We start from the raw sequence: 15,008 nt of genomic DNA, 5'->3' as shown, positions 1-15,008 counted from the left end.
TCTATAAGAGGATCCCTGTGGATCTCTATACATTGATATCCAAACTCATTTGTTAGCTATTCCCCACACATGCCTCATCGGTGGTTTTTTTTCCCCTAGCTATTTCATCCTCTTGAAGTAGTGTTCATCTTTCCAGACTCATCTTAGAGCAAGCTACCTACTCACCTAAACTTTCTATAACTCCCAGCTACAAGTGGTTGCTCCCTCTTCTAAACTTTCAGCAGTTTTTCTGAACTTCTCTGTCTAATTAACTAGTGCTGTTTTTTTGTGTGTGTTATAACAGAAATACCACAAGCGGATGGCTTTAACAAACAGAAATTTATTTTCTCACAGTTTAGGAGGCTAGAAGTCTGAATTCAGGATGCCTGCTCTAGGGGAGGGTTTTCTTTGTCAGCTCTCGGGGAAGGTCCTTGTGTCTTCAGCTTCTGTTTCCTGGTTCCTTGGAGATCTCCACGTGGCTTGGTATCTGTCTTCCCCCATCTCTGCTTGCTTAATCTGCTTCTTAAATATCTTGTAAGAAATTGACTCAAAACACAGCCTACACTAATCCTGTCTCATTAACATAACAAAGACAGCCCATTCCCAAATGGAATTATAACCACAGACATAGAAGTTAGGATCCACAACACATATTTTGGGGGGATACCATTCAATCTATAACTCTCTCCCTATTTAAGCTATTTAGCACTTCTACTTTTACATTGGGATTGAAGTACATCTCCATCTTTCTGATTTAGCCAACTGATCAGTTATATCTTAAATAGTCCTTGACTTAACTCTCCATGGGGCAGCATTTACAATTTAAAAGGAAAAATTTAAGGCATTGTGAAGGAGAAGACATTTGGGGGTATGAATGCAAAGGCTGGAGGTGGGGTGGGGAGGGACTTACAGCCCATGTTCCCCTCCCTCTTCTTAGGGCCGCCAGTGTACATTAGAAAATTTGACTGTTGGTCAAACTTGGACCTGGTCAGAAAAGTGAAATAGATGAAATCCAACACCAGGCTTCTCTGCCTCCCTTTATCTTTGATGTCTAAATTACTATCTGTAAGAGTGAGCAAACATATCGTTACAAATATGTCATAAAAATTTTGTGAGACTTATTATATACTAAATAAATGCTAAGCTGTATGTATGTGCCTAGTCACATTTATTACTCATGAAATAAAGATATTGACTCATAAAATATGATCATCTATTTATAACTTTGATAAAATATTTTATCAACAGATCTGAGTTTTGGTCTCAGTTCTCCACTAGCCAACTTTGTGTTCTTGTACAAGTTGCCCCCACTTCTCAGGTTCTTGGCTTCCTCAACTTTAAATGAGATGTTGGACTGAGTTAACTCTAAGCATTTTACACATACTGCTCTATTTCTGGAAACCCTGGTGGCACAGTGGTTAAGTGCTACGGCTGCCAACCAAGGGGTTGGCAGTTCGAACCTGCCAGGAGCTCCTTGGAAATTCTGTGGTGCAGTTCTACTCTGTCCTATATAGGGTCGCTATGAGTCAGAATCAACTTGACAGCAGTGGGTTTGCTCTATTTGTGAAATGACGTGGATGTGGATAAACAATATTGGAAATAGAATGCTAAATAGAAACACTAGATACTGAAGGCACAACTAGTAATTTTTTATTTTTTTGTGTGTAGTTAAAACACAGGTGGGTATTTCTTTTGAAGTTTTTACATGTGTTAGCCAGTTCTAATCTAATACATATACTGTGTTGTACATTTTATTAACTATGGATCACATTTAGCATTAATGCTTAGTCATAAAATGGATCTTTTATAAATTCTTTCCCCTTGAAATTCAGTGACTGTTTATTGAGGGTCTACTCTACCGAGTGCAGATCACTGTATTAGGATTCCCTTAGGTAAGTCAATTGAGTTTCAGATTCTTAACAAATTAATTGCAGTTTGCAGTTTCTAAAAACACCAACCAAACTGAAGAACTTCAAAAAGCCAAACAGAAGATTGACTTCATTAAACCCTAAATAATTTTTGAACTTTTTGCCTTCTTTTGAAACTTCCCAGAAGGATGGTTTGTTTATCAGCAGAGGAATGAAATTCACAACAACTGTGGTATCGAGATATATTATCAGACAGACATGCAGAGCACCTCAGAGAACATGTTTCTGGAGCTTTTCTGTCAGATCATCTCTGAGCCTTGTTTCAACACCCTGCGCACCAAGGAGCAGCTGGGTAAGAGGGGAGCGGGGACTAGCAGGATACCATAGAGCTGGATAAACAACCACTGTCCTCAGAAAACATCTTCCACATGTAGGACCATCTAGCACTCTGCTCAGGCATGCTGTACTCAGAGAAACTTGTGAAAACCCTCTTAAGGGGACTGACTTCTAAAAGATAAGCAGCCAATGTCTTATGGACGTGAAAGAAGTTCTTAATGAGGTGACACTGTGTTTATATCACATACATGCCAGTGGAGAGGACATTTTGGAGAAACGATATAAACTGCCGTGGGTGGCCAGGTGGGAAACAGACTAAATGCCCACCAGCCAGAGAAGCTTAGATACTCCAAACTTTGAGATCCCTGAGGGCAGATTTTATTTGATTCATCTTTGTATCCTAAACCTGGGGCACATAGAAGGCACTCAGTATTTGTTGAGGGAATGTTTCAGGCAGAGTTTTAGGCACTGTTAAAAATTTTGGAGATACTGGCAGGTTTGACTAATGAGGAAAGAAATTTGAAGAATGTCTGTAATGGCTGGGAAAAACCAATGAAAAAAGATTGAGTGAGTCTAAGTGCCTATCGTTATTTAAATAACTACCATGCTGGGTGCTGGACATCAAAAATGGGTAAGTTCCCTAGAAAAATAAGAGCCTTTACATGAACAGATATATGTACACCCATGTTTATTGCAGCACTGTTTACAATAGCAAAAAGCTGGAAGCAACCAAGGTGTCCATCAACGGATGGGTGGTTAAATAAATTATGGTATATTCACACAATGGAATACTACGCATCGATAAAGAACAGTGACGAATCTGTGAAGCATTTCATAACATGGAGGAACCTGGAAGGCATTATGCTGAGTGAAATTAGTCAGAGGCAAAAGGACAAATATTGTATAAGACCACTATTATAAGATCTTGAGAAATAGTATAAACTGAGAAGAACACATTCTTTTGTGGTTACGAGAGGGGGCAGGGAGGGAGGGTAGGAGAGGATTAGTAGATAAGAACTGCTTTAGGTGAAGGGAGGGACAGAACTCAATACAGGGAAGGTCAGCTCAACTGGACTGGACCAAAAGCAAAGAAGTTTCCGGGATAAACTGAATGCTTCGGAGGTCAGCGGAGCAAGGGCGGGGGTTTGGGGACTATGGCTTAAGGGGACTTCTAAGTCAATTGGCAAAATAAATTCTATTATGAAAACATTCTGCATCCCACTTTGAAGTGTCGTGTCTGGGGTCTTAAATGCTAACAAGCGGCCATCTAAGATGCAGCAATTGGTCTCAACCCACCTGGATCAAAGGAGAATGAAGAACACCAAGGTCACACGATAACTATAGCCCAAGAGACAGAAAGGGCCACATGAACTAGAGACCTACATCATCTGAGACCAGAAGAACTAGATGGTGCCCGGCCACAACTGATGACTGCCCTGACAGGGAGCACAACAGAGAACCCTGAGGGAGCAGGAGAACAGTGGGATGCAGTCCCCAAATTCTCATAAAACGACCAGACTTAATGGTCTGACTGAGACTAGAAGAATCCCGGCGGCCATGGTCCCCAAACCTTCTGTTGGTCCAGGACAGGAACCATTCCCGAAGACAACTCATCAGACATGGAAGGGACTGGACAGTGGGTTGGAGAGAGATGCTGATGAAGAGTGAGCTACTTGTATCAGGTGGACACTTGAGACTGTGTTGGCATTTCCTGTCTGGAGGGGAGATGGGAGGGTGGAGAGGGTTAGAAACTAGCAAAACGGTCGGGAAAGGAGAGACTGAAAGGAGGGAGTGGGCTGACTCATTAGGGGGAGAGTAAATGGGAGTATGTAGTATGGTGCATATAAGCTTATATGTGACAGACTGACTTGATTTGTAAACTTTCACTTAAAGCACAATAAAAATTATTTTAAAAAAATGGGTAAGTTATAGATGGTCCTTCTCAAGGAGCTTACAGGAAGGCAGACCTGTAAGGAATAATTATAGCACACTGTGAAAGGTTGGCAGTTCAAATCCGCCACCCACTTCTTGGAAACTCTATGGGGCAGTTTTACTATGTCCTGTAGGGTTGCTATGAGTTGGAATCAGCTCAGTGCCAACGGGTTTGGTGATAAATGCTAACTATATGCCACTTGCCACTGAGTCATTTCCAACTCACGGTGACTCCATTGTGCCAGAGTAGAACCGTGACCCATGGGGTTTTCTTGGCTGATTTTTCACAAGTAGATCACCAGGCATTTCCGGGTGAACTTGAACCTCCAACCTTTTGGTTAACCGTTTGACCACCCAGGGACCCCAGATGCTACTAAGAGAATGTTCAGAGTATAAAGGCTGTGCTGTAGATAATGACTTACTCAGCCTGGAGCATGAGAGAAGGCTTGAGGCCGTAGCTGAGTTTTGAAGGATGAGTAGAATTTACCACAGAGAAAGATGGGGATATGTATTCCAGGCAAAAGGAATAACAGGGAGAAACAGGAAAATAATGTATTCTGAGGCATAGAGGGAGCCTCTGGGGCTGATGCAGGCCCAATGTTAGAAGCCACTCTATAGATTTGATGGGGGCAGTTACTGGTGGCCAGAGTGATTTAATGAGAAAAAAGCAGGGCTGGAATGGGGAATCTGGGATGAAGTGGTACAGTTGTCTAGGGCATCTTTTGATACATGAACAGGTGAAGTTAGGCTCAGAAATAAGCAAGAAGGAATTTGGAAAGAAAGATAATTGCATCTTTGCTGTATTAAATTAAGTGTGACTCATCCAGTCCCCCGTTAAAGACTAGATTTGGGGCATCTTCCCATGTATTGATGGATCTGTAAGAGCAGGTGAACGGCTCAGAGTGCTTGTGTAGAGGGAGAAGAGAAGCGGAACCCAGAGATACCTACCACAGCTGCCAGAGATGGTGGTTCAGGGCAGAGCAGCTGAAAGAGGCAAGCCAAGAGCTCAGTTAGAAAAGTGGCTGAAGGGACGTGGTACATGGGCTCAGAAGATGACAGTGACAGTGTGACTTTGGTTAGCCTGGTCTCTGGAGAGAGATGCAGTCTAAATAGAGTTGGTCCAGGAATGGATTACCTGACAAGAACCAAGTTCACATAAGGAACTAAGATGTGAGAAGACAAGAAACAGAGTAGGACGATGGTTAGGGGATGAAAATCGGTCCAGCATTTCATAGAGATGCGAATAACTTTAGCAGAAGTTGAAGGAAACTAACTAGCACAAAGTGAGGAGTTACGGAATGTGAGTTTGAATAAAAATAGGGATTTTTTTTTTGCTTAAAAAGAAAGTTATCTCCAGCCTTCTACTCTTCAGAGAATTCTTCTGCTCTGTCATTAGGAACTGAGAATATCTTAAAAGCTAGCATTTCTTCAAAGGTGAATAATATAAAGCCCTAAAGTAGATTTTATTTGCTGCGACAGGATAATTTTTGAAAGATTAAACGTGACCTAAGTCTCAAATGCCGAGACACTTGACTGGTTGATGTTTGTGTTTCAGGTTATATCGTCTTCAGTGGACCACGTCGAGCCAATGGCATACAGGGCTTGCGATTCATCATCCAGTCAGAAAAGCCACCTCACTACCTAGAAAGCAGAGTGGAAGCTTTCTTAATTACCATGGAAAAGTCCATAGAGGACATGACAGAAGAGGCCTTCCAAAAACATATTCAAGCATTAGCAATTCGTCGACTAGACAAACCAAAGAAACTGTCTGCAGAATGTGCTAAATATTGGGGGGAAATCATCTCCCAGCAATACAATTTTGATAGAGGTAAGGTAAAATTAGGACCCCAACGTTTATGGTATGTAAGTGTGACATTTGAGGTCATTGAGACCATTTTACAAAATGCTATTCATTTTGTAGGTATTGGAGATGTTTTAATACTGATTTAAGATGGGGGGATACCCTGTCTAAGGATCTTTATTTAGCATAACAGCGATTTCCTATTAGAAGCTTTATCTTTTTTTCTTCTCTAAACTAGAGCTAGATCCATCTGTATATCACAATAATGTACTAATAATCTAATTTCACTTTTTGCGTTTAATCAATGTGCCCCTAAGGAGTTGAGCTCAGATTTGTAGGTGTCTATTTTCCATAACACTAAAAAATTGTAGAATTTGCAGATTGAATTTACTTAAGGCAAGTACCGCCATGGAGGTGCAGGAGTTCAAACAGTGGCCTTTAGGGATCTCCAAAGATTTGTCACTGCTTTTAGATTGGGACGGCTGTGCTTCCCAAAGTCTCCTGCTTTAGCTTCTTTTCTCATTTAGAGCAGAGATTAAAAATGGAGTGCACTAAGCTATCCTAGAAGTTGAGGATGGGTTGTCTTCTCATCTGACACCAAGAACCTGAAGATCTTGGCCAAGTCACCTTTTTTGGGCCTCAGTTTCCTCACCTGTAATTTTTCTAGCAATTGAATTTGCTATTGATGATAATAGTACTACCCATTTATTACACATTTGCCATGTTAATACGTGTCATTTTCTTTAGTTCTCACCACAGCCCCATTAGATATGTATTATCCCCAACTTCCAGATAAGAAAACTGGGGCTTAGAAAAATTGAAGTCACTAACCCATGATCCAGCAGCTCACAAGCAGAGAGCCAGGATATGAACAAACCCAGGCTGGCTGGCTGCAAAGCCAGGGCTTTTACCCACTACACTATAGCCTCTTACTTTTATTTGGAATTTATCCCCTTACTACTTGCAGGAGCAGATGGTCACTTAAAAATACGGACACTTAAAAGTCTTAGAGTGAAATATATTGCAATTTAATGTAGTATCCTGGGCTATTTAAAATGGAACTATTGGTAAATTATTGTGTGCTTACTTTTTCAGATAATACAGAAGTTGCGTATTTAAAGACACTTACCAAGGAAGATATCATCAGATTCTACAAGGTAAGTTGAATTCATATATTTAGATTTTAACTGTTAAGGAAATATCATGTGTCAGTGTTACGTGTTGTCGCTTTGAACCCATTCAGGCTAGATTTATAAAGGTGTTTTTATGGATTTAAGTATTTTTCACACAAATGCATATTCACTGTCAGGAAAGATGTAGAAAATTCATATTTCAACCAGGACTCTTCTCCCTCTGGACCAAGGAATGCGGTGGCCCTTCCTGGCTTCCAGATCTGCTGCTTTAGTCTGTCCTTTTGTTTCTTCACTCCCACTCCCCGCCGCTCCCCACAAAGAACATTGCTGAGCTTGTTTGGTGGGGAGGAAGAGCAGAGAAAAAGAGTGAGGCTTGATAGTCAGATTCTTTTCCAAGCTCTGACAACTATAAATTGTCTTCCCCTATTTAGGTGTCACTGTGGCTGTTTTTTTTAAATAAATGATTACTTACCTTTGAACTGCGTTCAGAGCTGTTAGGAGTTTTGATGCCTGTGCTCACTGAGAAAATTTACCAAGAGAAAAGAGAAGCCTGAACCTATAACAAAATTCTAAGAAAGACAGCAAAATATTTGTTAATTAAATATATAATACGTAATAAGCGTGTCAAGTGTAGAAATAAAAATTTATGCTCCAGTAGAGTTGTACTTATTTAAAGTGTTGTGTATATTCCTTATGGCACACTGGGGCCTCTAGTTTCTGCCAAATACCTCCATGCCTATTCTGTAGGACAAGGAGCAAAATTATATTCTGATTACTGTAGTGCCCTAGAATTGTACGTTAATGTTCTAACCACTTTTCCTGGCTCATATCTATAATTTATTGTATGCCAAGCCCTTGATCAGGAACTCAGTGTCATCCTTTGAAGAGATATCTCCTTTATAGTATCATTCTCCAGGTATACATTATAGCTCCTAAAGCAAGAGTCAGTGCTTGCAGTTCTCGTTAGAAGGATTTTTGTGGAATTAGTTGCACAGTGAGGGCGAATCACATTTTTCTCCTGTGTAAGGGTTTCCAATGCCCGTTTAATTCACCACTGCTGACGCTGTGTGGGAGTATGAGAAAAAAGAAATAATCGCTGGCCTGAAGGTGCTGATAGCTACCTAGGGGAAGATGGTGATTTTGAACCATCCATGAGTTGCTTACACCCCTTCCTCCCCCAAGTCCTCTGCAAAGCTACAAGACTGCTGTTCTCTCTGTATGTAAACAAGTATTAATATAGCCAGTAACACCTTGGCACTAAGAAAGAGCAGAAGATAATGGTATAGTTTCAGAATTTAACAGCAAAAGGCATCGTTTTAATTCACCTTTTCAGCAGTGAGATTTGAGCCATTTTGGTTGTGGAAATGGATGGCTGGGCCAGTTATTTTCTTTACCCCGTGTCTCCCTTTGCATTGTATAGAGGAAGACAAGACGCTGACTTATCCAAACCACTCTTCTTCTTTTGTACACACACACACACACACACACATATATATAGCAAAATTCTGATCCGAAGTATACCCCAAGTAGGCTTTGTGAACGTGAAGAGAGAGCTACAATAGAACAGTAAGGGGCAGAGAGTTTGCCGTGGGAGCAGGGTTCAGGACACACATCTGCTGCCAGGCTGTTCAGCTGGCTAAATTCCCCTTGCGTAGAGCTGCTAATCTCATTCAGTGACGTCCGCTTCTCCTAAGGTTCCTTCGCCTGTGTGGCAGCAGCTAGAGCATGGATGGCCTCTGAAAACAGACCTGGGGCCCAACCCCATCCCCCACTAGCTAGCTCTATGACCTGACCAAGTTACTTAAGCTTGTAAGCCTCAGTTTCCTTACCTAGAAAATAGAGATTAATTGGAGTGTTAATTGAAATGAAGTATGTAAAGTGATTGGCACCAAATAGTGTTTAATAAATAGTCTGTATTGTTGGTATCTTTTTATTAGTGATACCCAGTCCCAGGGTTTTAGTGGTTTAAATCAGAATGTTTTTCTCCTTGATGTTATAAAATAATTTTTTATTGTGTTTATTTATAATTTAAGACTATTTCATTTTGTGAGGTGTCTGTTCTCAGTTGCCTACAGAAGAGGCTTACGATGTTCAGAAACTACAGTGCTCTTTTTGGTTTCTAAGATACTCATTTTAAGGGATTATCAGTTATGGGTCTTCAAAAAAAAATGGTCTCCTAATGTAATTTACGATAATACTTTCAGAAGGTTTTTTTCTCTCCCACAATTCTGTTTTTGATTGGAAATACAAGTCATACATGATAATTGAATTTGTGAAACTAGCAGTGACAAGACTGAATTTTTCTTGTCTTGAAAAATGAGAATATTACGAAGCTTGAGTGATATCTAGAACAGCGTTTCCCTAGCTGTTCCGTCATATGCTAGCATTCTGCAGGATGTTAATAGGAGCATTTAGAAAAAAAGGTTTCAGGAGTAGACTAAGCTCTGTTCCCATTCCTGGAGAATCACAGAGCATGTTAGCATTTTTCAAAGTTCTAAGTAATTCTGATTAACAAAATGCTTCCTAAACTGATTTCATCATGGACCCTTTTTGCACAGAATACCTTTTAGTATATCCCAGGACTCTAGTGTTCCTTAGAACACAGTTTGCAAGAAGATGCAGGGTTTTTTAGAAAAATGGGGATTGTCCAGAGTTGGTCAGGAAATTGAGAATGGCCTGAACTAGAAGAGGGTGTTCCACTGTGTACTGAGTCAGGTAGACAAGCGGGCAGTGAAGGCTTGCGGGGCGCCATGCTCAGGTCTGCTGTGTGACTTCAGTAGGTCTTCCTTTGCATCCACGCAGGACCAGGCTTGTAATAACTGCTCCATAAATAACTATTGAGTTGATTTGGCTTAACTGATGATCTGAGGATACAAAATATATGTAGTTCTGGCTAAGGCATCCCAAATTGTGTTGGAGCTGTCTTTTGGAAAAAACAGATAATGGTCCTGCATTAGGAAAAAGTCAGGAGACATTTCTCACAGGACCCACCTACTTACTACACTACCACTCGTGTTTTCCAAGGGGAACCCCTCAGTACTACATGGTGGGGTGCAGAGAGCAAGCAGACCTCACTTCTGACACCGTCACTTTTAAGCTCTGTCACTCAAGGAAGTTACTCTACCTCTCTCTGCCTTAGAGTCTGTGTCTCTAAAATAGGAATCTTCATGATACTTAGCTTACAGAAAATTAAGCAAGCTAACATAGGTGTATGCCTGATGTGAGTTGCCCTCGAGTCGATTCCAACTCATCGTGACCCTAAAGGACAGAGTAAAACTGCCCCATAGGGTTTCCAAGGAGTGGCTGGTGGATTTGAACTGCTGACCTTTTGGTTAGCAGCCGAGCTCTTAACCACTGCGCCACCAGGGCTTCACTGATAGAAGGCAGGACCCAGTAAATGTTGGTTTCCTTTGTCTGTTGGTAGATGAGGAAAAACAGCTTCCAAGCAGGGCCCTGTACAGTCTGCGAAGGTTCTTAGAGGAGCAAGTGTTGTGGTTGCCCAACTAAGCTCAGGCCATTGTCTCTATTGACACTGAAGACTACCAGGTGCAGCCCTGTACAGCACGTGCCAATGATCACTAGACTGGGTTTTAGTCCCCGCTCCAGGTACTTAGGAGCCATGGTCATTGAGCAAGTTACTTAATCTCCTTGGGCTCTGTTTTCCCCTCTGTAAAAGAGGGTTAAGAATAATTCTTGCCTACCTTACCAAATCTTTGTAGAGTTTAAATGAAACAACGTAAGCATCTTTTCTGTATCTGGCTGTGTGATAGTTGATTCTTCATAGTCATAAGATAGCACCTCATATTAAGTTTCTCAGTGGGGACAAAAGGGTGACCTTGCTCTTCTTTCTGCCCAGGAAATGTTGGCAGTAGATGCCCCGAGGAGACACAAGGTATCCGTCCATGTTCTTGCCAGGGAAATGGATTCTTGTAAGTATTGAATATTGACTTTTTAAAATGTATTTTTAGTCACATGTTGAGCCATGTGATGGCTGTCCCTTGCTGTTGCCACATGCCTTTTAGAGCACTGGAAAGTAAAGGGGTGGAGAAAGGGTCTGTTCTATCAAAGCAAAAGTAAGGGGAAAGGGGACATTAGGGAATGAAAGAGAGAGCCAGCAGCAGGTGGCATAATCTGAGCTGGCCATGGCTTCACAAGAAAACACACCTGGTTATTGGTGAGACGTCTCCAAAGAGACTGTACGGAACCACTGCATGTGAAGAGGGAGGGTAAGCAATTTATTGGCCTGGTCCTTCCTATCTCCTGTCTGTTACTGGCCAACATTTGCCCACAGCCATTACCTCCTCTGGCCTTCTGGACTGTGTTACTGGGTCCCTCCAGGTGGCCAGAGCCTTAGGGTCCAGTCAGGTCAGACCTGGGTGCTGACATTGCTGCAGCCAAGCTTCATAACCACAGACGTTATCATGAGCCACCCCTGGGGGCACTGTGGATAGGAGGCAGGAGAGCAGCCAAGTCCTTGGGGAGCTTGCATCGTGAGAGGATCTGAGAAAATACACGAACTGGGCCTAGTTCAGGTGTTTTTGAAAATTGCTCTAGTGTGCCAGTATCAGCAAGTGCAAAGCACTAAGCCTTTCATGTTCTCATAGGTCCTGTTGTTGGAGAGTTCCCGTGTCAAAATGATGTAAATTTGTCACAAGCACCAGCCTTGCCACAGGTAAGAAATGTAAATGTTAGGTTGCACAATTAGAGGACTTCCTACTTAGAAGGAGCTTGTTGGTCAGGGCACATGTGACCTAGAGGTTTCAGGCCGTCAGGTGTTCGACCTTCTACCTTGGGTCCCCCTTGAAGGCCGGCATACCCAGCTGGGCATTGGTTTTGACAGCTCCCAGGACTTCCTGTCTTTCCCTTCTCAGCTGCAGAGAGACTCAGCCTCTGCCCTTGTCTGCCTTGGCTACTTGGTTAAACAATTGAGTCACAATGCAGTGAGTCATCTCCAGCCACATCTTGAGTATTACAGTGAGCCTTGTTAGCCCCTTCCACAGTGCCTGAGTATTTTAAGCAGAAAGGTTGTCATTTACCCATAGGAGGAGCAAACTATCAGTATAACCAGACCCTTGCTGGGTAGGCACACAAGCCTCTGCCACTCTGCTGAAACCTTGGTGCTGGGTTCTTGGCATGCCAGTCTGTGCCCAGAGTAAGACCAAAGGTCTTACTTTTGACTGTCTGGCCCCACTGATCTAGGAAGAAAGGTCAGCAGATTAGAATATAGAAGGTTGAAACTAGTGTGTATGCAGAAACAAAAAGAAGTGTTGATGTCCTGCTGTGCTTTTTAGGTTAAATATACTAAGAGGGAACTTTTCTTCTTTGCAGCCTGAAGTGATTCAAAACATGACCGAGTTCAAGCGTGGTTTACCACTATTTCCCCTTGTGAAATCACATATCAACTTCATGGCAGCAAAACTCTGAAGATTCGCCACCAGTGAAAAAGTGCAAGTGGATGCATTCCTGAGTCTTCCAAGGCCTAGGAAACCAGTATTGGCTACTTTAGTAGTTTCTGGTTCTTTGAGAGACAAACAGAAAAAAAGTTGTCAAATGTCATTATGTAGAAATGTTAAAAATCCAAAGTAATTAAATTACAAAATCTTGTAGAATATTTTTAAAATACATGCCTCTTAAATATTTAAAAATCTTTCTTTTCATTATTAAAAGACATTTCCCTTATATAACAATGCTTAAAATGATGAGTGATACTTCCGTAGAATCTTCCTTCCCTATTCTGTAAAATAGTCACTTGTCAGAAGAAAAGTAAAGGTAGATTTTTTTAAAAGCCTCGTAGGTTGACCGAGAAGGCTTTAAAACATTAGAAAGGTAATACCTTTTAAAAAATTGATCTTAAGATTTGCTTTCCATTTGAAGATTTCGTGTAAATCAGTAGAGAATATTACATTTGGCAGGTAATGAACAAAGCAACGTAATCTTCTATTAGCAAAATTGCTGATTATAGAAGGCATGGTTTTAATCTTTTTATAAAATTTAAACATGTTTTATATATAAACTAGTAAAATGCTGGAAAAACCTAGAACGTCCTACTTAGAGTGCTAGAAATACTTACATCAATTTTGTCCCAAACTGAATTTCTCAGGATTACTGTGGTGTGTTTCTTTCTGATTGAATTATATTAACATTCTTGTATTCATAGTTGGTTTGCAGTGTTCCATCAGTTTTACTTTTTCCCATCAACATGTTGCTGTATTTATTTGACAAGTACAAATAGGGTCACCTTCAGATCCTACTGAGTGTGTGACATGCTTTTCCAATATCAGCTGTGATTAACACCCTTAACTTTTTACTTCCATGAAATTGCAGTCCATCTGTGAACTAAAATGTTTTGCCTCATTGTGAATTTAAAAGGCAACAAGTACAAAGCCATCTTTTTGGAGGTATAAAAAATAAAACCTGGGATTCCTAAATAGCATGCTTTCCAAAAGACTCCAAAATCTCTTGAAATCCTGTGTTGCTACCAGTCTAATCTTGCCTTAAGTGTTAACGTTATTTTTTGAAAATATAAGCATACAAACACAGAGGATGACTGGCGTGAACTTTTAAAAAATTTGTTTTCCATGAGATTCTATTTCAGATGAAATTGTCGCTATAGATTTAACAACTATTTTAAAATATTTACAGTTATTAAAACTTGCTTCAGGAGAAATTGTGAATCTGCTTCCACATACAGGCACTCATAACAGTCAGCGGCCCTGCTGTCCACTAACTCAGGCAAAGTAAAGAATGGCATTTTCAAATGACATTTTACCTCCATCTGAATTGATTTGCCAGAACTTCTTTCTATAGAGTCGTATTTTTTCACATCTTAAGTTTTTACATCTGTCATTTTCCAAATCATCTAAATTTGGGGCAAGAATGATATAGTCACAACTGCGGAGGCTGCTCTTGAAAGCGGGGCTCCATTTCTACTGTCAGATCAATGTGGTGCTGTAACTGTCTTTTTACCCATATTTTCAAGAGCCTCCTTGTATGAAGCCTGTCTTTATTCATCAGAGGGTGTGAGTCATCACTTCCTTCTGGTTTTATGCATTTGTAGACTATGCAGCTTTTCATCAAACTGCAAATATATATAAGAGAACTCTAAAATTAGTCCTGAGTGTTTTAAATCTACCACTTGTAAGAAGAAATAAAAACTCGCCTACCTTTTCTGTGGAAAATTATGTGCTGAGTAACTTTTAGCTTATTTTTTAATGGGCGAAATTTAACAATGTCATTTTTATGAGAAAGGCACTTGAGATCTGAAAGGCATCTCATGTAGTCTTCCAGGAACCTCTGATTGTGTTCAGCCTGCTCCAGCATTTTCCAGTGTCCAAATTGGATCTAGAGCTGCCTTTGGATCACTCAGGCATACTAATGGATTCATTTTAAAGGGTCCAAGCTGCAGTCCATGAGCAATAACAGACTACCCCCGGTACTGCTGTTTACTCAATGCTCGGTAAATGAGATTTGTGAGACAAACTAAGTTATTCGTTACCTATGACTTTTTAAAAAAGTCTTCTTTTTGACTAGTTGATGTGGAAGAGAGCATGTGACACAGCCAGTATGGTGGAGTGCTTGGGTTATCCTGTTTACAATAAATCGCCTGAATTTAACCTCTGGAGTCTGCATCTGTATTATTTTTAGTTTTAATGAAATAGCACAGTGGCCAATCCTCAGCCTACCTTTTGACAATACAATTTGAAAATGTTTCTTATTTTCATTGTTCCTAATGCAGAATGTAGTGAATTCTGATAATTAAAAAAAAAAAATGTATCTAGGTAACTGATTTAGCCAGATGAATGGCTCAATTTCACGCTCTCGAGAATAGATCACGTTTATAAAGCAGGAACCTCGGTATTTGAGGCTGATCCCAGTGCCTCTCAAAATCCCAGCAGGCTTTTTTGGCAGACATTGACAAGCTGATTTTAAGATTTACACGTATATGCAAAGAATCTTGAA

At 40.7% G+C, this 15,008-nt stretch overlaps 1 protein-coding gene across 2 annotated transcripts in view; it reads left to right on the top strand.

The window, feature by feature from the left end:
* IDE (insulin degrading enzyme) overlaps positions 1 to 14,662 on the top strand; it is a 113,820-nt gene extending 99,158 nt beyond the window's left edge. For both annotated transcript variants that reach the window (XM_049855715.1, XM_049855714.1), the window contains exons 20-25: positions 2,032 to 2,199; positions 5,671 to 5,943; positions 7,012 to 7,073; positions 10,906 to 10,978; positions 11,654 to 11,721; positions 12,378 to 14,662. In XM_049855715.1, coding sequence (XP_049711672.1) covers positions 2,032 to 2,199; positions 5,671 to 5,943; positions 7,012 to 7,073; positions 10,906 to 10,978; positions 11,654 to 11,721; positions 12,378 to 12,473 — 740 coding nt within the window. In that variant the 3' untranslated portion in view covers positions 12,474 to 14,662. The remainder of the gene's footprint in view (positions 1 to 2,031; positions 2,200 to 5,670; positions 5,944 to 7,011; positions 7,074 to 10,905; positions 10,979 to 11,653; positions 11,722 to 12,377) is intronic.
* The last annotated feature ends 346 nt before the right edge of the window (positions 14,663 to 15,008 follow it).

Source organism: Elephas maximus, chromosome 16 (assembly GCF_024166365.1).
Source record: "Elephas maximus indicus isolate mEleMax1 chromosome 16, mEleMax1 primary haplotype, whole genome shotgun sequence".
In the NCBI taxonomy this organism is placed as follows: domain Eukaryota; kingdom Metazoa; phylum Chordata; class Mammalia; order Proboscidea; family Elephantidae; genus Elephas; species Elephas maximus.
This window is presented reverse-complemented; position numbering and strand designations above follow the sequence as displayed.